The sequence below is a fragment of the Rhamphochromis longiceps genome, linkage group LG18 (genome assembly GCF_057381845.1).
Source record: "Rhamphochromis longiceps isolate RC_006_pf linkage group LG18, R_longiceps_female_GT1.1, whole genome shotgun sequence".
NCBI lineage: Eukaryota > Metazoa > Chordata > Actinopteri > Cichliformes > Cichlidae > Rhamphochromis > Rhamphochromis longiceps.
In genome coordinates, this window is record NC_140574.1 from 30704800 (window position 1) to 30730698 (window position 25899).

The 25899-nt window shown below is 42.1% G+C and overlaps 1 protein-coding gene across 1 annotated transcript in view; it reads left to right on the forward strand.

Annotated features, from left to right (window-relative positions):
* Nucleotides 1–8138: 8138 nt before the first annotated feature.
* zswim5 (zinc finger, SWIM-type containing 5) overlaps nt 8139–25899 on the forward strand; it is a 78173-nt gene continuing 60412 nt past the window's right edge. Inside the window, exon 1 of the mRNA XM_085388160.1 lies at nt 8139–8763. Coding sequence (XP_085244286.1) covers nt 8235–8763 — 529 coding nt within the window. The 5' untranslated portion in view covers nt 8139–8234. The remainder of the gene's footprint in view (nt 8764–25899) is intronic.

Consider the following 25899-nt stretch of genomic DNA (forward strand, 5'->3'; position numbering starts at 1 on the left):
AAGCCAGATTCTGGGAGACAAAAGGCATGTGTGCCTGTGTCAAAGCCAGCTGCACACACACATATTATCTGCTGAATGTCTTCACACTGGTGAAGCTGTGTTCCCCCCACCTCCTGCTTTCACTGGCTACACTGATCTATTTCTATCTATTTTTCCCTCACTCTTCAGAACATGACTATTCTACCTGAGAGAGTGCATATGTTAGCGTGTAGGCCGATTGTAAGCTACACAGCATTGGTGTCAAAGCAGCGTATGCCTGCTGGGATTGTATATGAAATCAAAGGAATATGTAGATGATATATGAGAAAATGTACACATATGTATGTGTGAGCAGCTTAAATTGGAAACATGTATGTATTTATGTATTGTGTTTGGATGTAGTTGAGATGTTGGGCTTTTTTTGTGGAAAACTCTGTGGCAAAGCTGGCATTACTAAAATTCTGTATTTTAATAGCTAAAGAATGGCTAAATGAGGCTTGCTCTGAAAGTGAGACAACCTGCTTCGATTCTGTAGACAGTATGAAATGTGGACATACAAACTTTATTTGTCACATACACAATCATACAGAGTACAACATGTGATGAAATACTTGTGTCCGAGCTGCAGACGTAGCTAGGGCTTGGTTTCAGCATGGGGGGGGGTCTGGTCAGGACCCTTACTGGAGTTGAACTTGCGACTCCTGCTCCAAAAGCCTGTAGTCTTACTACTACGCTATGCAGCCGCCTATACTGAAGCTTCCAGGTCATAAAAAATGAAGACAGTGCAGAAGTGTCTTAACCCTGCATTCTCTGGAAGGCCACCAGACAGCAATAGCTGTGGTTGAAAATAGATTTTTGGACCTCAAAAGTAGAATACCTTTCTGCCCTGACCTCTGTAATGTCATTCATACACACACACACACACACACAGATAGATAGATAGATAGATAGATAGATAGATAGATAGATAGATAGATAGATAGATAGATAGATAGATAGATAGATAGATAGATAGATAGATAGATAGATAGATAGATAGATAGATAGATAGATAGATAGATAGATAGATAGATAGATGGATAGTTAGTTAGTTAGTATTTATTTATTGTCATTGTCAAGAACAATGAAATTGCGTTTGGGGCTTCCATACAACCCAAAAAAAAAAAAGAAGAAAATAATAAATACCCCTTAAAACCCAAGTGTACATATTTAACCCAGTGTGACTCCAATGCAATAAGACAATCCTTAACAATAACATGAGAACATGACAAGTAGTGTTCGTAGAAATTCAGACAAAGACCTGAGAAACATGACAAAGTACAACAATGCAACCCATTCAATATTATTGTACTGTGAGATATGATATCAGATATGATAGTTATCTATTTAAGAAAGGGGGGGGCAGGAGGGGGAAGAGAATAAAGATATGATGCACCAATGCAGACCAGTTCATTGCTATTAAGAAGTTGGATATGGTTATTGTCCGTGAGAGGGGGGCAGAGAGTTCAGGAGCCTCACAGCCTGTGGATACAGGCTGTTGGCCAGTCTGGATGTTCTGGCCTGTATAGACCTGTACCTTCTCCCTGAGGGCAGCAGATGGAAAAGGTGGCGCGCAGGGTGATGTTGGTCCCGCAGGATACTGTGCACCCTCCTCAGACAGCGAGTGGGGAAGATATTGCTGATCTCTGGCAGACTTGTTCCAATAATTCTGCCAGCTTCTTTCACCACCCGCTGGAGTGCTTGCTGATCGGCCTTGGTGCAGCTGGGGAACCACACTAGAAATCCATACGTCAGAACGCTGCTGATGGCACAGTTGTAGAAGTTCAACATCAGAGATCTGGGTATGTGTGCGCTCCGCAGTCTCCTCAGGTAGTAGAGGCGCTGTTGGGCCTTCCGTGCAACTGAGGTGATATGGTTGCCCCAGGACAGGTCCTCGGTCACAGTTACCCCCAAGAATTTAAAACTGCTCACCCTCTCCACCGCCTCACTGCCAATGAAGAGAGGCAGATGGTTATTATGACCCTTCTTCCGGAAATCTACAATGATCTCCTTGGTCTTTTTGGTGTTTAAGACCAAGTTATTGTCGTGGCACCATGACTCTAGTTGTTGCACCTCTGTCCTATAGTTTGTCTCATCGTTGTTGGATATAAGTCCGAGCACACACACAGATAGATAGATAGATAGATAGATAGATAGATAGATAGATAGATAGATAGATAGATAGATAGATAGATAGATAGATAGATAGATAGATAGATAGATAGATAGATAGATAGATAGATAGATAGATAGATAGATAGATCGATCGATCTTGGCTATACTATGTTTCAAAATGGAGGATTAGCTGTGAAACCACAGACTCACTGGCTAATGAATTTTCAATCACGAGTCATTAGCCAATGAGTGTGTGATTTCACAGTCAGATCCACCCCACCACCCCCACCCTTGATACATAATTTTTTTTGTGGATGGAAACAGCAGAGACACTCGTCTTCAGGCTTCAAACAAATGATAATGCTATGGTGGCTCCTTCTCTCTTTTATGTACAGTCTTAGTGCGCATGGTGAGTCAGAAACACAAAGTTCACTGCCTTGCTCACGGGTAGGTTGAAAGCATGTTTGTTTGTTTGTTTTTTTGTTTTTTTTAAATCATTTTAAGATGAGAATTGACCTTCCAGTCATAAACCAGCCTCTCAAACCTCAAGCGAGGCTCTTCCACAATAACTGCAAACCTGTCATTACAGACACTCTGCGCCTTTACATTCCCTGGACGCTGCCTGCATCTGTACATGTGATGTCTCAAACCCTTTACAGCACTTTCCCGAACCGAGCGATATTGAGAATGATACACAATGGATCCACTTTTCTCTTTGGAGTCAGGAGGGAGAAATAGTGAGAAGAGCAGGCAGACAGAAAACAGAATACTGAGGGGAAAGAAGGGCTAATACAAGGGGAAGAAAGAGAGGAGTGGGAGTGACTGCAAGAGCAAAAAAGAATGATTGCCTATTGACTTGATGAGAGCGGAAGCATCATTATATAATTGTAAATCCCAGAAAGATAGGGTGTAATAGGACTTTCTCTCCTCCCACTGCTGCTTTGGTAATTTATCCCTCTCTCTTTCTCTCTTTCCATCCCTTTCTATCTCTCTGTTTCACCCTGTCACCCATCAATCTTTTTCCAATTACCTGTTCTGTCTATCTACAAATCCATCATCATCATTTCCATGGTAACGGGCCGCATCCTCCATTGGCTTCGGCCTATTGTTCAATATAATTGCACGCCAAAAAGCAGTCTTTAAAAGAGGGAAGGGGATACACAGAGAGGCACAGATCTGGATATTGTCTCCGTGCTCAGTGACTAATGTCTCTCCCACATCTCCAAAGAGTCAACTTCAGAGCAGATCATCTGCTTAATTTTGACCATGGCATCCATTCATCAGGCATTTTAGCAGCCATTATGTGTGGATTGGCTTCATCCCAGGCTGATGAAACATTTTCTCTGCCTGTGCAATTGTCAGTTATTGTGAAAATGAGGAAGTATAACTGCCCGTGCAAGGTCAGTGAGGAACAATAGTTATATGTATTTGGTAGAAATAAATGGGAGACACGGCTATCCAAAAATCTATTAAGGTGGTTTTGTTTCATTTAGCGACTTGTAATTATAAGTTAATGGACACGGTTATTCTGAGTGCCTGAGGCTTGTCTTCTTATTTTTCCACATAATTACAAAAGAACCACTTTTTTCACCCAAAGAGCACTAAATTCCTCCCAGCCTCTGAGATAATACAATCAGTCTACTGACATCAGCACCAAAACTGTCCATGTGTGCCGAGTTCTCTTTCCTTTCTAATATAAGGTACTTTGTCAAGAGTGAAAATGAATCTAATTAAAATGACACAAGGTGGTTTTTCTTTTTCAATCTTTCATTTATTGGATCCATGCATATTATGATACTTTGAAGAAACAAAATTGATGGCAAGTCTTCATTTGAGGATTGAAATTCTGTTCTTGCTTTAGTTTCTGTGGTATGAGTAAACGGCACTTTTGAACAGCAGATAGTGGTGCGTGTTCAACCGGTTTTCAAGCCATTCATGCCGGACTGCTGGGAACTGGTAGTTTGCATAAGATGTGGATCCAGCCTGAGTACTCTACAGCATTCCTGTATTGTGAAACTAATCCATCTGCCAATCCATTTTCTACAGCTTATCCAGGTTTGGGTTGTGTGTGTGGGGGGGCATTAAAAACAGAGGTGCCCAGACCTCCCTTTCCCTCAGCTCCGGTTGTTCTGAGATGCTTTGTCTCATGCCTGGCATCTCCTCGTGGTTGAATCTGTCGAAAAACACCTCATCTAGGAGTCATCGAGGATACAGATGCCCACACTACATCACCTCAACTCCTCACTCTCACCCTAAAGATGAGCCAAGGTTCAAGGTTCAAGGTTCTTTATTTGTCACATGCATAGTTATACAAGTATAACACACAGTGAAATGTAGCCTGACACGCTCCTTGACGCTCCAAGACGGCCTTCAGGGAAACATTTATGACTGCTTATTCTTTCAGTCACTCCAGCTTATGGCCACAGGTGTTGGTGGTAGCGGGGATCTACCAGTAAACCAACAGCTTTGAATTAACACTCGGCTCTTTACCTCAAAGGGCTCCTTAAGCATCGATTTCACTAGAGATGTTGCACTAAACCATCTGCTAATAAGGAAGAGTTCCACTCTTCTCACCCCTCCACTTGCGGACAAGATCCCAAGTTACCTCCACTTCTCCACCTGGGGAATGAAAAGCTGATGGCATCAATACTTGATGATGCGTCTCCTTTGTAAAGAGCAGCAACACCTGGTAGGTATTTTCTTATACAAGTACATTATGAAACATTTCAGCAACTCAGGAAGTAAACGTCCGTGTCTGATCTTGAACGTTTAAAAAAAAAGGCAGCCACACCTAACCTGAAAGGGTTTTTCTACACTCCAAGTTCACAGAGCTCGATGAAATTCAGCTTTGTCTGTTTTGTGCAATTATCCAAAACTCAAATCAAAGCATCCCTCAAGCATTGAAACAGAATCGGCTTCAAATCTAAGCATTTATGCACTCATGTACCCCCAATCATGGAAAAAATCAATCTGCATCAGACCCACATTGATCATGAGGACCACTGCAGAATCTGAAAGGGTTATCTAATGTGTCATTTTTTTTGTATTTTCATTGTAATTCTGCAGGGCTTGTTATTCACTGGGGAAGCTGATAGAACTACATCTCTGTGTGCATCTTTGTTGAGTAACTCTGGCACGTTCTCTCTTCCGTAAAGCATTTTGCATTTCGGTCACAATAACTCATGAGAGACATGTATGCATTCAATGAGAAACGTCCCAAATCTCATCCTTCTCAAACTATACATGTTGTATAGCTATTGGCATAAAGAGATCGGTCAGAGGAAGAATGACTAAAGACTCAACAACATGAAAGCAAGCAGCGATGGAAACAATGTGCTTACAGTGATCATTGTAAAAGTGAATAAAAGCATGTGTCTGCCAAAGGTTACGAGAAAATGGCTTCATTTGGCGCTGTTGTGCTGTTGGCTAGACAAGATAAACCAACCTATTGTTGATCTTTGTCACAAGAATATAAATATGTCACATGAAAGGAAAGCTGAAACAAAGAAATAAAAAAATACAAAGAAAAAAGTCTATTTTAGCCTGTATCTTGTGCCCGTCTTTGCTTTTACTCATTAAAAACTCTATAAGAGCAACTTTCAAAAGTGGTTTTATCAATACAGCTGCTTCCCAGGCCAGCCTTCGTCACTTACCGAGCTGATAATCTCGCAGGACATATGCACATACTTTTAGTGTGATTCACAGACGTGCAAAACACTCTTAAACAAACAAGGGAGATGTCAGAGGTCAAAACCTGACTGCATCCAACTGTTACTTTTTCTTGTCTCATATCACACATTCAGAATTCAGAAAAATGTAGCTAATTTTGGCTGATCCTTTATTCACAACAGCAGGTAGCCGAGCATATTTTATTTGGCAGATTTTTTTAAGCAACTCTCAAGGGATTCATGTCTCCCCCACAGGGGAGTGCTTTGCTTGTGGGGGCAAATGTATAGCCCACGAGACTATAAAGCTCAAGTTAAATATAAATAATATTCACAACGGTGTAAGGCAAAGAGTGGTTTTGTCTAACGTCATACTCATATTTAGCATCAGCCATCTGCTACGATCTCACAAGGAACTCCATACACAAAAACAATAACTGCACGAACAGACCCACAACTTCTGCTTAAGGCACAGACAGAAAAATGACAAGAATTCATTCCTGTTATTGTTCTCAAAAATGATGCCGCGATGAAGATATTAGCCCCACTGCGTGCCTTTTAAAGTCCTTAACATCCAGGTATGGCCTCAGGTATATGAGCAGCAGGCTCCATTGTGATGTGAAATGAGCATTAGCCAGAGTATTAGTTTAAACCCTTTGTGTCCTGCTGTGGGAGGCACACTCGCAACTGCATGCTGGACCCATTCAAATGAATGTGTATTTGCTGATCGGCGGTAATTGATATTTATGGGACACATAACACTGTGACTTTAATTAGCAAAATGGCAACTTTGTTATTCATGTGGAGAAGCTGAAATCGCTTTCTCCACTGGTGGAAAATGCTCACATCAAGGAGTGTGCTGTGGTTTGAAAAGAAAGAGTGAAGGAAGAGACTGAACAGTTAATAGTCATGTATTTTCACAGTTATAAGAAACATCAAAGCCAAACTTCAGTGAGTATTACATGTATGTAAGTCATCCATATATATGATTTATTACTGTTGTTTTATTCTCTTCCTCCATGTGTGTATTTGCAGTCATTTGTATAATTACTGTCTGAAAGCAAGACAGCAGGTTTGGGACATGAGTCTAAGCTATTTTCTTGTCATTGTGCTGATTAATGATGCGTAGCATTCTCTACGTGTAATCAATCCTTCTCTCTCTCTCCCAGCTCTGTTGCCCTCTGTGCCAGCTAAGCTGGATCAAGTCACACAAACTTACCAGGAAAACGACAGGAAATCCAGAGTTTTGAGTTTTAAAATAAAAGACCAAAAGACACTGCATTTTCAAATTCAGAGGCAATGTCAGCATCGACTTCTTAACTGAGAATAGGACAAATATTTACCTCTGCAAGCCTTTATACATCCTAGGGGAGCTTTATCTGAGAGGAGAGAAATGAGAGGCAGCTAAGCAAAGTTTCTACAACTCTGGAATACATGCAGAGACAAAAGGGAATGAGGCGCAACTACCAACACATCAGTAGGATGGAATAAAATAACACCAGCAGTGGAGAGTTCAAAGACCTTGAAAGAACTACAGCTTAAAAAGTTTAAAAGAGGCCAGAGAAGCTGAGGAACTAGAAGCACCTAAATCAGGTATCATTACTGACTGTCAGACTGCTACCTCCAAAGCAATCTTCCAATTCTTAAGCATGTGGAAAATGTTTCTATGTTATGAATCAGAAAGAAATAATAAAAGCTTTAGAGGAAAGGCAGCTAGCTAAGTTAAATATTAATGATAAAAGGTATTTGGCTGTCATTGTTTAGTGGTTATATTACATCAGTAAATGTGTTATTTAACTTAGTTTTGATAATATACTATAATAACTGATATTAAGGGTAAGTTTATGACACCAGTCTTTGGAACTGATGTGTCAGAATAAGACCTAGATAATTAATACTTTAGATGAATGAATGGCATGTGTGCAACGAACTTTCAGGTCTTGACCTGATGTCACTTTGGGAAATCAGAATGACAAACATGAGTTAAGCTAAACAAAGCTGAATTTGCCAAAATTGCTTTTACAGCCGCTATCCGATGGATAGACAGATCCAGGCATCCCCTCACCGTTTGTGACGTTTTAATCTAAATATGAGCTCATTGTGGTATTTTTCACCTGGAAAGTAGGCGTAAAAGACCTTGAGAAATGTCTCATTGATATCAGATCACAAGAGCCTAATTTTGATGGAAATTCACAGCATCAGGTCCGTGTTATGACTTAAATGGGCAGATTCTCTCGTTTGCGTACGTGTTTTATTTTGACAGCTGTGACCGGAAGCTCTGCCTGAAATACTTGCTAGTTTGACACGAGCCCCTATTTAGAGTGCTCTGGGAGCACAGAGAGCTTAGTGTGTGTATGTGTGTGTGAGAGTTGTTGGCTTCCTGCTGCTGCTCGGTGTCCGCACACCGTCCGTCTCGTTAGTGTTGATCGGCTCACCATGGCGGAAGGACGCAGAGAACAGTCGCCTCATCCTCTTCTTTCGGTACCACCGGCCAGCAAGCGACCCTGCCTTCGCCCAGCACCCCGAGGTCCCGGGCCGGGGCCCGGCCACGGCAGCGGGTTGCCCAGCTCCCGGTATCGTTCTCCCGAGTCTCTTCTGGACTGCGCTGCTAAAGCAGTAGCGGAAAAGTGGGCCTTCGAGAGAGTAGAGGAGCGCTTCGAAAGGATCCCGGAGCCCGTCCAGCGCCGCATCGTCTACTGGTCTTTCCCCCGCAACGAAAAGGAGATATGCATGTATTCGTCGTTTCAGTGCCGAGTCGCCGGGGAGGAAGGTCCGTCGGCGACTCCCGGTGGGGCTGGGGGTGCTGGTTCCGGAGCTACAACCGCCGGTGGCGGTGGAGGATCTGCCGCCGGTACAACAGCTACCGTTGGGGCAGCCGGGGCAGTGGGGACGGGAGACGGACTGCCTTTCCGTCGGGGTATCAGACTGCTAGAAACCGGTTGTGTGGAAAACGTTTTACAAGTCGGTAAGTGGAATATTTCTGTCTAACCGAAGCAAAAGCTGCCTGGCATAAACACACTGGACTGTTTTTTTTTTTCGAGTCTCCGCTGCGGCTGCTCTTGGACCTTTTACGGCGGATGATTGATGGAAGTTTTTGCTGCTGTCGCGGAAAGTATGCAAAGCGCCTCTTTTCAGCGCACATAAAACTACACAAACACTTCGTGTTTTTTTTAGTTCGTTTCAATCGTACTGAGGCATTTGTTGTCGAATTTAACGCTTTTTTGGTTTATGGGACCCAAATGAAAAAGGGAAGCGTAGGAAAAGGGGCGCTTGCTAGGTTAGCCGACCAGCTGCTGTTTAAAAATTAAAGGGCTTCCTATTGCGTTACTCTGTAGCTGTACCGCTGGCTACTGCCACTTTACCCAGCGTTGTTTAGCTTAAAGCTTCAACTTGCCTTTTTTCTTTTCAAAAGAAAAAAAAAAGCGGAAGCCATGTCTTGGCAACTATGAGCACTTTTCTGCCTCGGCGAGGGTCAGCGTCGACGGCCGGAGGTGGCTGGAGTCGTGAGACAGGCGGAGGAGGAGGGCTTGACAGACGCGGATACAAAAGGACCCAACGTTATAGCGTCTGGGCTTTATCATTTTCCCCCCTCATTCCCTATTGCAGAAGTTTTTTTTCTTTTGTTTTTCCTACTCAACGCAACACTGGTTGAGGGTGGCTTAAATAAGGAACAAAGACGGTTATTGGGTCTCTTACTATGATTAATCCGGTGTTAATCCGGGGAAAAAATCCCCCGACTGCTTTTTGTTTATTTGCGGCTGCTGCTCGGACCGGACAAAGAGCTCCGACGCCACCAGCGTGGAATAATAAAAATCCACGTTGGGAGTATTTTTGTAGTTTCTCTAATTAAAGAGAACCTTAATAGCAGACGCAGTACGGCATTAATTTTCGTTATTACCGATGCCGTTTGCCCGCAGCCTCGCAGTCGCGCGCAACACAAAAGGTTTCCAGTTGAAATGATCGATAAGCGTCTCGCATTGCCAGCGCTGCAGAGAAGGCTGTTTCCAAACAAAGGGCCATTCCGCAAAGCATCCATCTCCACTCAGATTTTTCATAGGTTCTCGTGCACGGCCACGAATTTGAGCTCGAACATTGGCGAAATTGATCCGATGAAGCCGATGGATAATGTTGAAAAAAGTCGTTTATGGTAACTGCAAGGATTTTTCTTAGACCATATGGTGTGAGAGCCACTGAAGCTTGTCTGGGTTTCATGTTGCTCCAAGGTATGGGGGGGCGGTGAAAGCTACAAACTGTTTGGCTGCTTCTTTTCTTGCTGACTGCTGTATCTAATTGCATTTCATAAATGCTCATTGAACTAAATGAAATCTGAAGCTGGATGCAGTCTGCTTTGATAAGTTTCTTATTTTTTCTTCCAAAGAGAGTTGAGGACCCAGAGGCTGGTCTCACCTCAGGGATTCGAAGTGTGTGCTTTTGCAAAGATTGTCAGCAAACCGCAGTCTTGAGTTAAAGGTGTAAGTTCTGAGTGATGACCTATTTTATCACTTCCTGCCATTACAAACACAACCACTGAGGTGAAAGTCTGGGTAGAAGGGGGTGAAGGGGATCCTGTCAGGTCTACCGTCTGCAGCTACGGAGTACAATTACAGTAACTGTGAATTTTGTTGGTATAAACTTGAGTTTTGAAAGTTCAACAGTCAAAACAAAGAGTACATTCCCATAACACAACACCTTACTAAGTCTTACCTGGCTCCATGGCGAATCATTTCCATCCTCCTCCTCCTCTTACCCAGCCTCCCCCTCCCAAGGTCAGTCAAGGCAGGCAGGCACATGGTTTTGTCTTTCTGTCAACAAAACACAAGACTGGGGCCAAATAGCTGCGTGACATCAAGATAAGACTCGGCTTGCTCGTCACTGTGTGGAGCATGGGAACCGGTAACTGTGGAAGTTTTTTTTTTTTTTTTGCTGACTGACTTAACAGGAGTACAATTGTCTTCGGGTTGTTTTTCACAGCTAGGTTTGGATAGGTTGGGCTGGCTCACACAGAATAGTTAAGGATCGCGTTGCACAGCCGCAAAAAATGTGCAAGTTTCAAGAGCTTGCTTTGGCCCGATGCGTGGCGTGTTTCTAAATGCCACTTATAGTGGTCATACTTGTTTTTTTGTTTTATAGGAAAGGGAGATGGACGTGGCTCATGTATTCTTTAATAGCAACTTGCTGGTGAGTGATTAGGAGCTGCGTGCTGACACATGCATGTTGATGTTGCATGGCTTGGAGGGGAAAAGGGGAGGAGGAAAGGTGTATTGGGGAATTGCAGTCTAGAACTGCTATTCAGTTTCTGAACCGCATGGTTTGCATATTAATGGTTTAGAACATACTCTGAGCTACTATTTGTACACCAAAACAAAGTAATTCAGTTGGGTGTTTTTTATGTGAAGGGTGAGACTGTGCTGCAGCCGTGCAGCCTCGTGTCTGCGTTTGACTTTTCTAGAGCTGAGTCAGCTGTTTGCCTGGGTCACCAGATTTGGGCTCTTTTATGGAAATTAAGTGCATTTAAAGTGTAATCGAGTTTTTCTTTTGGTTTGTTTTTGTTTTTTGAAGCACAGATGTGATGAGCCCACAAGCTAAACCATCACGAGATATGCAGTTTTATTTGTATTTATTGTTTTTGTTGTTGTTGTTCCTCACAGCTATTACAAGCACAGCAGGAGCTCCTATTCCTTTAATCTCCTGCTCATCTTTTGACTTTTTTGCCCCGTGTTTCTCAGAATTGGTGCGCCTAGAGCAATCTCTCAAGTCGTTCTTGTGTTCTCAGGTAATAATTATTGGGACACAGCGCTGGGCAATATTCAGCGGACATGGTGTTTTGCTGCTCCCTTGCCTCTAGCTGCTGGGCTTTTATTGCTTTATCAGCTTGCGTAATGTAACGGCCCCTCGACTGATGAGCGCAATAATGAAATGAGAAGAGAAGGGGAGAAAAAAAGGATCTCTTCAGTTGAAAGTGATAACCTTTATTGCCAAAGACACCCATTGATTGATGCATTGACCATTTAGAAATGAAATGGCTGGTATTGTTCCTTAGTAGCCCCCCCCAAAAAAAAGTACACTACAAGTGAAGGGCTTTTGTGGAAGAGCCTCTTTTAATAGTAATAGTGATGGATTGAAGGGACGTGAGCTCATCAACATCTCATTGGCACATGTGTTTATAATAATGTATTCCTTGCTCCAAGTCATAATTTCAATAATCAAAGCGAAGCATGCTTGTTTTTGTAACCCCCCCTTTCCTACACTGCAAAGTCGCCCTGAAGCCCCCATGCCACAGCCTTTATAAAGTCCTCAGAGAGCGGGAGGAAGGGATATAAGTGGAGGGAGGGGGAACGCGCGCGCGTGTGTGTGTGTGTGTGTGTGTGTGTGTGTGTGTGTGTGTGTGTGTGTGTGTGTGTGTGTGTGTGTGTGTGTTTGGGAGGGAGGGGGCTTCTTTAGCTTTGAGTCAAGCTTTGGGATTATTGGGTCATGCTTTGTTACCCAGCTGTAGAAAAACTCCTTGTTCACAGAAAGGGGGTGTTTGTGTGGTGTGTATGTGGAAGGGGGGTGCTTAGTAGTATGTGTGTGCACATCGCTGTCTCCGTGACGTTACATAAAACTGTAATGGGTCTCCGACGCCTTTTCAAGCACCGGTGACTCTGACAAAGCTCGGCAGCAAAGTTGAACAGGATTAAAGTGTAGAGACTGACAGCCAGTGGACTGAAAACCGTTATTGAAGAACCAAAAGTCGATACTTCACGGAAAAGTTGGCTCTGTTTTGTGTTCCTTTACTTGTTCTGTGGTCAGGAAGATGATATTTGTCCGTCACTGTTTAGGCAGTGACGGACACTCTCATTTTGCAGAGTGTGAGTGTCCTGCCAGTATTTCCACAGATGTCATTTCCTGGCAGAATGGCTGTGGGGTTCATTGTTGTAGAAGAGCTTGCGAGCCTCTGGTGTAAACCTGCTCTTGGATTTCTCAAGAACACGTTGCGATAAAAGACGGGGGTTGGTGAGCTCATCCTTCGCTTGCCTCATCTCCCATCTTTCTTCCAGATTCGAGTCTCAGGCCCCGAGTCCGCTGACACCTCTCGCTTTTCATCTCTCCTTCCACATCTCCATGAGCACTCTGTCTTTACTGTTCTTTTGTTTTTCATAAAACTCCGTGTGTTTTCCATTTATCAGGCTCTTTAATCTCTTTTGCAACCCCCCAATACACACACACACTTTTCTGCAAGTTTTGGGACAAGCTGGAAAGAGTCAGGTATGACTGAGTAAGAAAGAGGTCATACATTTGATTATGACGATGGCGATGATCTGGGTTTGTGACTCAGCGGTGTTTTTTTCTGCTGTGTCGGGATGTTGACTCATGTTTTGGCTAATCATGAGTAAACTTTAGACCCCAGTACGTGGAATGGTGTGGGATCTGCTAATAGTCCGTCCCAGTGATGATGACTCTATGTATATTTTCAGTGATTGTGTTCAAATCTAAAACTTCAAATGCTTGCTATAATGTCCTTCACATACTGCTTCCCAGCACTTTTGAGTCTTGTTCTGAGGACATTTCACATTTGTTTTATCCTGTTTTATGCACACTACTGGTTTGACGATTTTAAACTGTTATAAACTTGAAGTTGTTGCTGAAATTCTTTGTCTTATTGTCGCTTGAAAGGATGACTCATTCACCAGCCATATAGGCTTGTGGCATTCTTCCTGCTATGGAAGTTTAAATAAAGTTTTCTCTGCAGACTTTCCCACGGTTGTTTCACTTTTCTTTTCCTTTTCATTCCCACTTTCTGTCCTTTTCTGACCCAGTTTGATGGGATTTATGTCTGGCTATGGTGCTGGTCAGCCAGCATTTAAAGCCTTTAGTTAAACTGTTTTGGGTCATTATCTTGCTGTAACATGAAACCCTGACCAACCAGTCTGTCCTCATTTCTTCTTTTTTGCCCTTTTCTCACCCCTCTCATATCACAGAACATCACCAAAGAAGAAAAAGGGGTAGTACTGGTCAGTTGATTGTGGAAAGAATGAATGCAAAATTCCTACTCTTACTCTCATTGTCTGCCATTTGGAATGAGAAAGACTTGCGATAAACATTGTCTAGGGCTCTAGTTTAACAAAAAACACAAGCTTTCCCTTAACATTAGTAATGAGGGTTTCAATGGGAAGGGCATTTAAAAAGTGGAAAAAAAGTTGTCTAAATCTGATGTGGGTACTTCCACCATGGTGACCCCATTTAATTAACCAAAGGAAGGTTCAATGAAACTGCTAATGAAAACAAAACTGCATGAAAAAGGGAACTCATCAAATGATTAAAAAATAAATAAATACTGGACCCACAGGGGCTCAAACCCTCATCTCCCAGGCGCAAGTCTTTTTTTGTTTTTTAAATATCCCAAAGCTCTTATTTAAATGCTCATCATCCCTCTCATGTAAAGTGCTTTAGCCTGCACTGCAGTGGTGACTGTAGAAAAAGAAGGATTTTCTTTCGCGTCATATGCGTTTTGTTGTAGATTTATTTGACTGAGCCCAAACTTTAGCCAGTTGGCTATTTGCTACTCAATGCATTGGGGAAGAGCTAAAAATCAGACGGACAATATTTAATCAGTGTAATTAATTCCACGCCTGCCACACTTGAAAAGGGAAAATTGGTAAGACAAATCGTCCCCACACTCTTATTAGCTCTTGGAGAGACTCGTGAAAGATGAGGCCATTAGGAGGACTCTCTGTTGTTGTACTCATCAAAGGGCCAGCCACCTGTACGTGTGTGTGTGTCTGTGTGAGACAGAGAGAGCATGTCCTGATTACATAAAATCATTAATCAAAGCTTGTTGTTCTTTGAGAGCTTCCTCCACTATTTGTACATTACATTTAAGGCACGAAAGGAATGATGGAAGCAGAATAGAGGGAAGTATTAACCCACCCCTTCTTTTGTCTCACTGTTGTTGCCAAGTGCTCTACGCTTTTCACTTAAACAGCTGATCCAGTGCTACTTTTTTTTCTTGATTTAGCACATGGTTTTGAAATGTTAGTGTCAAGCCGTTCATGCTGTTCACATGCAATGTGTAGTCAAGGCACCACATGAAAACCAGCAAGAATGAGGAGAAAATGACTGGAAGTTAGAGCAGTTCTTTACGTGAGGGATTGTCTAACAATCCGGTTGTTCAGTGATGACGCGACGGATCCTACTTCCGGGTCTAAAGTAGTCTGCGTTTAATATGGCTTTTGTGTTGTTAACATGTTTAATGTTATGTATTTTCTTCTATTTGATCTCAAAAAGCTCCTAAAACAGTCGGTGATCCCTGTTGACCTCCCTCGGCTTTTATTACCACTAATCATTTATTTAAGCTCAGTTTTTAAAACCTTAGGATGTAACTACAGCCCAGCCCATGCAGCAGTATATGAATGACTAACCTCGTATTGTGGATGGATTATCTCAGTTGTTCTCCTGGCTGAAGTTTGGTCCTTTTACAGCATCCTGCCATGCGATTACATTTGTTCCTGACCACCGACAACACTCACGGTAACTTTTATCGAGTGGAAAAAAAGTTAGCTTGTTTATATTATGCTAACATAGCTGTGTCGCTAGCGGTCATGTAGCACATCATTATATACCAGCTAGCCAAACTTCAGTAACCCTGCAAACGTCACTGCTGTTTAGTTTTCTGTCTTGGAAGTGATAACAGAGCTGTACGTTTTAATTTGTTTCCAAAACCCCGCAGTCAGGACATGCTATATTGTATTTAGATAGAAGCTAGCGAGCTAACTCCCTGCTAACTTCTAACTCCGTTAAATGTCATAAATTCCGTTTTCATGGATGCCTGGATGTTAAACTCAATTGTTACACCTGGTAGAGCAGAACGCTGATCATTTTATTAAAGATGAAAGACTTTAGACAGTTTTTCAACTCTCAGTAATGCCATAGTGATCGTTTGATATATGGACCTGCAGCGGAGTTTAGACCCAGACACGGCTAGTGACGTCAGACTGAACAACCGGATAGCAATTATAGCACATGCAGCAATTAAAAAGATGTTGCAACTATTATACCTGCGTAAGGGTTCAACATGATCTCCATGGCTTTGTGTTGATTGTCAACAACTGTTAATGTGTACATGCATTCGTGCTCAGCCCTTACTAAAGATGTAGTGGATACCTGATTTACATCTGACACACAGGAAGGGTGCTCTTGCAGTCAGAGAAGACATTGAAAGCTCCTTGACATCTCAGTGTCCTTGCACTTGTGCTTGTTTTTTTGTTTTTGTTTTTTCTTCCTGTGGGGCAGGGCATGTTTCATGTGTTATACACAATTACTTAGTTTATTTTTTTTTTGTGCAACATCATGAATTCTTTTGAGAAAACAGAGGGGTTGGCTGTGTTCTTGTGGTGGTGCTGGTTCCCAGTTTTGCTTTTATACATAAATTAAAAGCGTATTGCACAAACTAGTGTGTTTCAGACATGTGTGAGTCAAAAGTTTGCCCAGGAGACGTGTTTCTCTGTAAGGATCAGAGCAATGAACAGTTAATGGAAACACTTTAATGAGAGAATGGCTACAACCAGCTTTGTTACACTGTAACCAGAATAAATGGCCCTCACTTTAAACACAAAGAACCACTAAAAATGCCACTTGAACTTTTTTTGTTTTTTTAACTGTGATTTCTTACTTTGCTGTTTCCACTCAGGACATGTTTGCAGTAGGTAGCAAAAAAGGATGGCATTCTTTGCCGTTGGTATTGTTTGCTCTACTCTGTCCCTCAATAACGGCTCCTTTCTTACTTTTTTGTCACAGTACCAACATGTGTGTGTGTGTGTATGTGTGTGTGTGTGTGTGTGTGTGTTTGTGTAAAATAAAATGCAGTGCAAACACATTTTTACTGCTTCTGTCCTGTTCTCATGCTTCCCTATCCTGTGTGTTTTCCTCCTACCTAGCTTTTAGTGCTTTTACCTTAGATGGGTGTGCAATTATCAGCAGAGATCAATGGTGGCCTTGTCCTGTTTTTTTTTTTTTAGCTCTTGAAGCTGACGGCTTGCTGTATTCAGTTATTGCGCTGTTCCACACCTGTCCTTTATTGGCTTTTTGTATGTGCACAAGCTTATGTTTACTATGGTTGTTTGTGCACATTTGGCCTCTGTCCCTGTCTCTGAGAGAGGCTGAACTTGAAAAGGAAGATTAATGCTTGCAGGCTGGACTTATGTCTTAGTTTGGTTGTAATTGCCTAACAAATTTTGGGGAGAAAGGAGAAAAATGGGCTGACAGCGAGTAAAGGGTCATTTGAAATGCAAAGGAGACCCGAAATGAATGCAGTCCTACAAACAGGTTGTTACACTCTTGCAACAGAAACCCCCCCCCCCCCCCCCCCCCCCCCCCCCCAGTATAAGCTCATAACCTTCCCACATAAGATTAAGTTACACATTTCCATTAAAAGTACAAGTAATGCCTGTGGAGTGGAAATCCTGGATGTCTGAAGTGTGGAACAAATGCTTTCACAGGTAGCATTGTTTAAAGGGGGAATGAGATAAATCTCCTGAGTTTAGACCCGTCTGAAGAGGATGGGATTCCTTTTCGAGTTTTCTTTTTGGGATGCACACCAACCCAACAGAGTAATGTTACCCCAGATTAAAAGATGTTCTCATCATATTGACCTCAAACCCATTATCCTTCCTCCTGTCTTTAACTTTGTGGGAAACGGGCAGAATTCCTCTCTTCATCTCTGCCCTCCTATTGATTACTTGATGGTTGGATAGAAGTCAACCAAGCAGAACTCTCATTCAAGGTGCCCCCCCCCCCCCCCCCTTTTGTTGCCTTCAAAGCTTAAAGGGATAGTTCAAACTATTTCACGAGTCAAAATGACTTTAGGTTGTGTCAGTGTGAGTTGTAGCGTAACAATATGAGTCATCGTTCTTCCAGTTGGCTTTAAAAACTGTTTTAATTGTCCACTGCAGCCACTTTTTGTTTCTCTTCGATACTGTTTTGGCTTTTTTTTTTTGGTCATCTTTCTATACGTAGTGAACCACATGTTCAGCCATTGAGGGTTCGACCTATGCACACAGTTTTCTCCATTGGCTCTTTGGAAGTCTAAAGCAACTGCCTCTCCTTAGCTTCTCCATCAACGGAAGACCTACACTATGTGGAATTATGACTCCCATATTAGTCATGGCTTTGAGAATGCTGTGGTGATGACTAAGGAGGTTTATAATCATAAGAAAACAATGTGTTTGTATTAGCAAATTGGCCATAAATTGGTCTTCCCCCCATACTGTTGGTTTGGTTGTTGATAGAAAGACTGATGTGGTATAGTTTTCGATCATCATACTCCATATCATACATATGTGTAATCTGTTTGTAAGATCTGGGATCCTTTGAGCCAATTAAATTAGGGTTTGTTTGTTATTTTTGTGTGTTTTGTTTTTAACACTGACAGGTTTCTGTAGCTGTGGCCACTTCTGGGTTTGCACAGTCCACAATGCAAACTTGCACTGCACGTATATAAAATGCAACAGCTGGAAAGGAATCCCTTTTAAAGTAATATGATTTATGTTTTTGAGCTCCACATCTGTAGCGATCTGAGCACAGCGCTCTGCTGGCTTTGAGTGTGAAAGAAAATTCCTTCTTTCTGCTCCCATTACGCCTCACTTTGTGTTAGCCAGGACTGACTGTTTCTTGATCTCTATGCTAATGCTCCAATCTTTCTTTTCAACGCAGTGTATTTGGCCCTTTATTGTGCTGCCCGTCTCCACTTGGAATGGCCATTCGTAGATCATAGATTTCAGGCACAGATAATAATCGCCCTCTTTTTCGTTTTTTTCCCCACCCTCCTTTTGAATACACACAGCTGTGTATTGCAGCGAGTGCCTCTATCCTATGTGCATTTCCAGTCTCAGAGGCACTGAAAGCCCTTCACAACAGCGCTATAACTGCCAGCAAGACAGAAAGGGGCCCATAGGAGGCTGTTGTGAGACACAGCCATTAGAGTTGGATTATAAACTATTTCCATACACTTTCAGACTTTGATCTCGGGAAATGGAAGTCAACAAGCATGCCGGATATCTTTCTTCTTGCACCGCTTGGCGTTCTTGTGGCCTGCAGATGTCCTCCTCCTCACCATAGTTCTTTTCTGTTCCCTTCACATGAAAACATTTTCTGGCCTTCTGTTAACCGTTGATATGTAATTCATCAGTGCTGACCTCTTAACATGATTTGAGGCTTTGAAGACTGGTCATGGTTTTTCTTTTTCTTATTTCATCCTGCCATATGTGTCAACAAGGTTTTAAAAGGAAGCTCTTAGTTCTAAAACTACAAATAATTGTATCACTCAGGGACCAAGCTGCCTATTATGGTGATTCAGACTGTCAGACTGCATTAGTAAATGGGTCTGGCTGACTCCCCCCCCCCCACACCCCCCACCCCCAGTGTGACCAGAACACCAAACTAGACTTATCCCCCCAAAAATTGTCTTGCCCAATTGCAAGCTTTCCTTTGTAAAACTTTCTGCGTTGTCAAACGCAGCAAACTGAAACAAACTAACAGCAAACTGAGTACACAAAAGTAACAATGGCCAGTTGTGACACTGTCATAAATTAAAAATAACAAATGAATGTGTTTGTTTTAACGAGAAATCACAGGTAAATCTCAGTTAATAAAGAAATTATTATCTGAAGCAGCACAGTGGTGCTTGGAATAGCACTGCTACATCACAGATGATCATGGGTTTTAATTTATTTTTTTTCATTTATTTATGTAGAGTCTACATGTTCTGGCCCTGTGTGGGTCTACACAGGTGCTCTGGCTTCCTCCTACAGTCCAAAGCCATGCTTGTACTGACTGTAAATTGTCTATCGGTAAAAATGTGTGTTGTTGCTGTTTGTCTCTGTGTAGCCCATAGTTTATCCTCTCAAAATAAAAGGCTTTTATGGAAACGTGCATAGCCCAATGTCGTTAATGCAGATGTTTTTTCAAATTTAATTCTGTGTGTTAACGCTGCACTGAAACCGTTGCTGTGTACCTGCCCCAGGTACACAGCAACATGTGTACCTGGGGCGTTCAAAGCAGAGGCTTTGAACGCTCCCTGCATGTCTGTCAGTGTGCCGTGTAAATGCTGTTGGGTCATATTGCTCCACTATTTGGCCTCTGCTCCTCTAAACAAGCCAGTCAGTTAACTGCCAGAGCGCACAGACACAGTCAAACGAGGCCAGAGAGCAGAAGATGCCTCCTCAGCACTTGTTAATTGAACAGCACATTAAAATGAATCACCCCAGTTACCCCCCCACCCTTTTTTTCCCTTCCTCTCCTGTTCACAGTTCTGCTGTGTTTCTCCCTCCCCTCTTTTCTACGCCTGTCCATTTGCCTCCCTCCTCTTTCTCTCCCTATCTGCTAATAACAGCACTCTGTGTGGGTTTCTTTTGTGGAAGGCCTGCTATGGCCCATTAGGCCGCAGTCTCACCGACAAATGAATGGTAAGACGACTGCAGAGAGTGGAGGAGGAAAAGGGGGAGGAGGACAAGCTGTGTGTGGGTGGGGGGGGGGGGAGTCTGGGCAGAGATGGGATGGATGAGATGAATGTGGAGGGGATGGGGAGGGTAGGAGAGGATGTAATGAAGGGAGAAATGGAAGGAAAGGGGGGTGAGGGGAGGTGTGAAGCAAGGAAGAAGCGACAGGAGGGAGGAAGAGGAGAGCTGAAAGGCAAATGTACAAAGTACATAACCAACCTGTCACCTCTGGCTCCCTGCCCCCCCCCCCCTTCACACACACTCCTGTCACAAAAAAGCCAAAGGGGAGGGAGGGACCTCATTAGACTCTCAGCAGTCCATCACACACACAGAGAGGGAGACTACAGGCTTCACAGACTGGTGGTGGTGGGGTGGGTGCTGCTTGGAGAGGCAGGGAGGGAGGGGAGGAATGAAATTGAATTGATAGGAGCAGTCAAGTGCAGCAACACACAGGGACAGGAGGGACAATCGCACGCACACATCCTCTATATGCAACATGATTAATGTGGTCAATAGCTGTGAGGATCAGTGTAGCTGAGACCTCTCACCCTCTTTCTCTCTCTCACTCACACACACCTCCTATTCACACACCCTGCTCACCCCAACCAGCCGTCTCAATCCTCTTCTCACCCAAACAAAGATGGAGGAGACGAGCCAGACACAGTGTGTGTTTTTGTTTTGTCCCTCTAACTTAAATGCATTTGATTCATTAGCTTTTGTTCAGTGTAACTGGATGCTATGAAGGCACTGCAGTTGTCTACACTGTAAACCCAAAGAAGTTCTGCTATTGGTTGCCTTAATTTTTTTTTTAAGTTTATGAATTTAAAAGTTGATGCTTATCAGAACTCCAGTATTTTGATTATATTTGACGTGTACCTTTTGACTAAAATAAAAGCAAAATGTTTAATGAATTCAAAAATATTTAGTAACTACAAACTTTTCATTTGTTTCCCATACTCCCGTACATAGACCGATGTCCTGGTTCTGTTATTTTTTTTTTTTCAATACCTGCTTGGTTAACATTCATATTCAAAACAATGACTATCAGAAATCTCTTGTAGTCCAAAAACAACAACAAACAAAACAGGATGCTGTGCTGTGATACAGTGATCCAGACTCGTGAGTCTCTAAGTTGGGACCATTTCAGCAGCTCTGAATGAATACAGTGCTGTTCTGCTCCTTGTAATTATTGTAGTAGTAGATGTAGTGCATAGATCACTCCAAACATACCGAGAAGTTTATCAGCAGTTCTTGGGAGACCTTCACAAAGTCACTTTAAAAGAATTTCACAGACTGGTGATGAACTGGGTCGTTGTCATGGATTATTATAACCAAGGCCACTGCATCATCTCAGATCTGGCTCATCAGACATGAATGAATAAAAGCATAAACACACATTAATCCACTAATTCACAAGATCATTTTATAGCAAATCATCTCTCCAATTCATTATCGTAATCATACAATACAGCCAAACTACTTAGGTAAATTAATTTTAAACTGACTATGATGAAATGGTAGTTATTGGCTCTTCTCCATACAGTGATATTTGTTCTTCCACACAAGTGTAGGAGTTACTCCAAGTTTTGACCTGCTGCTTTTTCATCAGTTCTGAAATCTTCATTAACTTCATCCCCTTAAATTTGAAAGACTTCATCATAATGTCGGTATATTACAGAGAGCATTGCATCAAAAAAGGGGAGAAAACCTCAGAACAACACATTGTCCGTAATTTAAAAACTTAAGCCTGTCTTGGCTACCTCTGCACTGCTGAGCTGTGAACTCGGTCAGCTAATTTAGTAAAGTGGCTGTGTTAGCTTATTAGCTTTTAGCTAACAGTGCCACTGAATGAGCATGCTTTAATGTAACACATTTTCACAGTCAGCAGTGATGAAGACAGCCGCATTAAGACTGATGTCTCTAGCTTTTCAGTGAATCTTCAATCCCGCCTGCTCACATTTCAAAAACGAACACCTGCAACCGAGTGGACGGACCTCCATATTTGACAGGAAATAACCTCACTAGTGAAGTGTTAGAAGAAAATAGATTAAAAAAAATCAAAATGAAAAGCTCACTTGACCGTTTTTAAAGTTTGCTATTAGTGCTTTTTTTTTAATGCCCAATGGATAAATTACAGTAAATTCATAACTTTGAAATCACATTTATAAATGTTTATGTAATGTTTCAGTAAGAAATAAAACAACTAAAAAAACAAGTTGTTAAACTTTGTGCATAATGTTAAGACAAAGACATTTTACTTTTACTCCATTGTCCTCTTCAGAATTGAAATCAATCCAGTTGTTATATCAGACTGAAGATTCCTGAGGTGAATTTGACACCAAACATAAAAGATATTAATCTTTTATGTTTGGTGTCAAATTCACCTCAGGAATCAAAACATTCCAAACATGTCTGTCATGTAATTTAAATAAATTAGTAAAATGAAATTATGTTTTTATAAGTAGCAGGTACTTGATATCCAAATAGTAGAAGTTGATCAAAAATAATAAGTCAAGCTAACTCAATTGGAAGAGAACCTTTAAAACTTTACGTTACTTAATTTCTTTAGGTACTTTCAGGGTACTTTTACAGTGTATCATTTGTAGATTTGTAAGAAGAAAATCTGAAGGTTTTAGGGTATACTTGATCATTATAAGACTGACTCTGTCAGTGCGCCCCAGGGTGGCTGTGGCTACAATGTAGCTTGCTATCGCCAGTGTGTGAATGTGTGTGTGAATGGGTAAAAAAAAAGGGCAGCACGGTGGCATGGTGGTTAGCACTGTTGCCGCACAGCAAGAAGGTCCTGAGTTCAATTCCAACATCAGGCTGGGGTCTTTCTGTGTGGAGTTTGCATGTTCTCCCCGTGTTTGCGTGGGTTCTCTCCGGGTACTCCGGCTTCCTCCCACCGTCCAAAGACATGCAGCTTGTGGGGATAGGTTAATTGGATAACCCAAATTGTCACTAGGTGTGAATGTGCAAATGAATGTGAGTGCGAACGGTTGTTTGTCCCTGTATGTTAGCCTTGCGACAGACTGGCGACCTGTCCAGGGTGTACCCCGCCCCTCGCCCTATGACAGCTGGGATAGGCTCCAGCGACCCTGAAAAGGATAAGCGGAAGTGAATGGATGGAGCGAATGGATGCATGGTTGAAGAGATTCACTTGTCTGTTTTAACAGATGAGCTTGTGTGTGTGGTTTAATGTAGCTAACGAACCTTACTAATGCTAGTTCATATCTTAACACTACACTCTTCATCTATATAAGGTAACCTGTTGTTCAAAAATCTGCCATGGCCGCAGCAAAATGCTAATATTGTGGTTTTTAGCATGTGAAGTCCAAAAGCTAATGAGTTACTGTGGCAGTTTCCATCTTTTATGTACAGTCTATACACAAAATCTTCATTTTTCTCAGTAAATAAACAGAAATACTGGTGTTTTGCCTGTGGCTGCAATCTTTTTAGAAATCACCACAAAAATCTTCTAAGCAAAAACAAGAAATGCTGAAATTGTAACGGTCAGTCGTTTTACAGAAAAGAACTGGGTGACAACATGAGCAGCACTGTGAGTTACCTCTTGGCCTTACACTTCTACACACAGGCCTGAGTGCTAGTAAATGGGCAGCATTAGAGTCTTTAGCAGCTGTAAACTAATTTCTACAGCTAACGTAATGAGGAAATGGATTCTGGGTTTTTACCCAGAATCCATTTGCTGTTTGAAGCATTACCTTTGTATGATGGCCTCAAGATGTTTGAACCCAGGCCACTTAAACTGTCAGCTCACATCAGGCACAGTAAACTGTCCAGCACAGGGGCATACAAAGGATACTAAATGTCCCCTCTGTGTGTGTGTGTGTGTGTGTGTGTGTGTGTGTGTGTGTGTGTGTGTGTGGGCATTTGTCAGTAAATGCAGGGTTTCTAGTAGTTGTCATGGTGTAATAGGATTAGGTGCCTTCTCCGCTGCCTTACCCCACAGTGGTGATGTGGTGTAACTGTGTGCACATGGGGTCCACTGGTAGTGTGTTGTCTGTGGGTAGTCTTGGAGTCCTGTAAACTCAGGTCGTGTGTTTGGTTTTGTTTCTTGTTTTTTGTTGTTGTTGTTTTTTTGTTGTTGTTTAGCGTGTGCCTTTTCTAGTTTTTGCTTACTTCCTGTTGTTTATTTGGTTTTACTTTGTCTTGACCTTGATGGGAATAGTGTTGAATTCAAGAAAAGATCCAGCACCGTATCTGAAATCCTCCATTCTTTTTACTCTCTGTTCCTCTCGACACACACAAAGCCTGATCTGTATACTTTTTTTATTACCGTATTATTTTAAAGTCTAATTTTCACCTAGTTAAAGTTTGCCCCCCACAAAAAAGAGAGCATGTGGCATGCTAAGCACTTTTTCTGCTACAGCAGCAGAAAGGACATCTTTGTGCGTGTATATATGCATATATATATTGTGTGTGTGTGTGTGTGTGTGTGTGTGTGTGTGTGTGTGTGTAAATGAGTGTTTTAAAGTGTTGTGTGTTATCAGAAGGATGAAACACCAGCACGGTAACAATGGGATTAAAGCTGAGCTTATGAAAGAAGCAATTAAATGGTATCTTATCTCATCTGCTTCTAACACCAAAAAGCTAGTTCATATTTTTCAAGTTTTCTCCTCTTCCTTGTGTCTGTTAGTGTATGGAGCTTCCAGGAAGACACTGCTGCTGATTGGTTGACAACATAACTGCCCTTTGGTCTGATTTTTCCAGCTGCACACACTTTGCAAACATGTAATTTTTATTTATTCTGTTGATCCGTTATTCTACCAAGTTGTGTCCCCAAAAACAGTTTTGTTTAAACTGGAACTTGTCATCATTGAGCGTGCTGATGTAATCCAGAGTCTAGCACCTAGAACTACCATTTCCATTAATTTTGTTTCTAATTATTTTTTCTGACTCTCATGTAGCCGTTTGACTGACACTTGCAGCTCCTGTGTCAGTTATTGCTACTAGAGAGACCTGCTGGCTTCTTTTGTGTGTAAGGATCTGCAAAATTAGAAGACACAGTAATGCAAATATTAAGTGTCTGCATGCGGACTGCTTTAGTTTTTGCTTGTTCCAATCAGCCTAACAAAGGCTGTGATGGTAAAATTCACCAGTGTTAGATTGGAGTATTTATAAAGAGAACTTTTCTACAGCTCCAGCTTTATTGAGCCAGTGGTGACGAACTATCACCCCTTTACCCATAAACATTGGGTTTGGGCTTACAGTAATGTGAGTATCTGTTGTTGCTGACATATCTTTCACTTCACCAGAACAATGGTTGTGTTTTTACTAAAGGAAATCTAAAATGGATGTAGATTTGCCAAAACGGAGGCTGCACTGAAAATGCCGATACAGCAGCTGCTGTGTGAAGTCAAACACACTGCACTGCTGTACATTTTTAAAATGCTATATTTTTAATTTTTTGAAGAAAATGGATTGATTAGATGTTTTCTGATGCTCTCCTTTTTTTCTTTTTCTTTTTTCTTTTTTTTGGTGGTGGTGGAGGGTGGGGAGTCGGGGTGTAACAGGGTGTACTCACAGCTATTACCTTTAATCATCTTTCACCTCTTCATTCTGAGTAGTAGGATGGATGAGAGGAAAGCAAAGAGGGGTAGCGGTGGGGG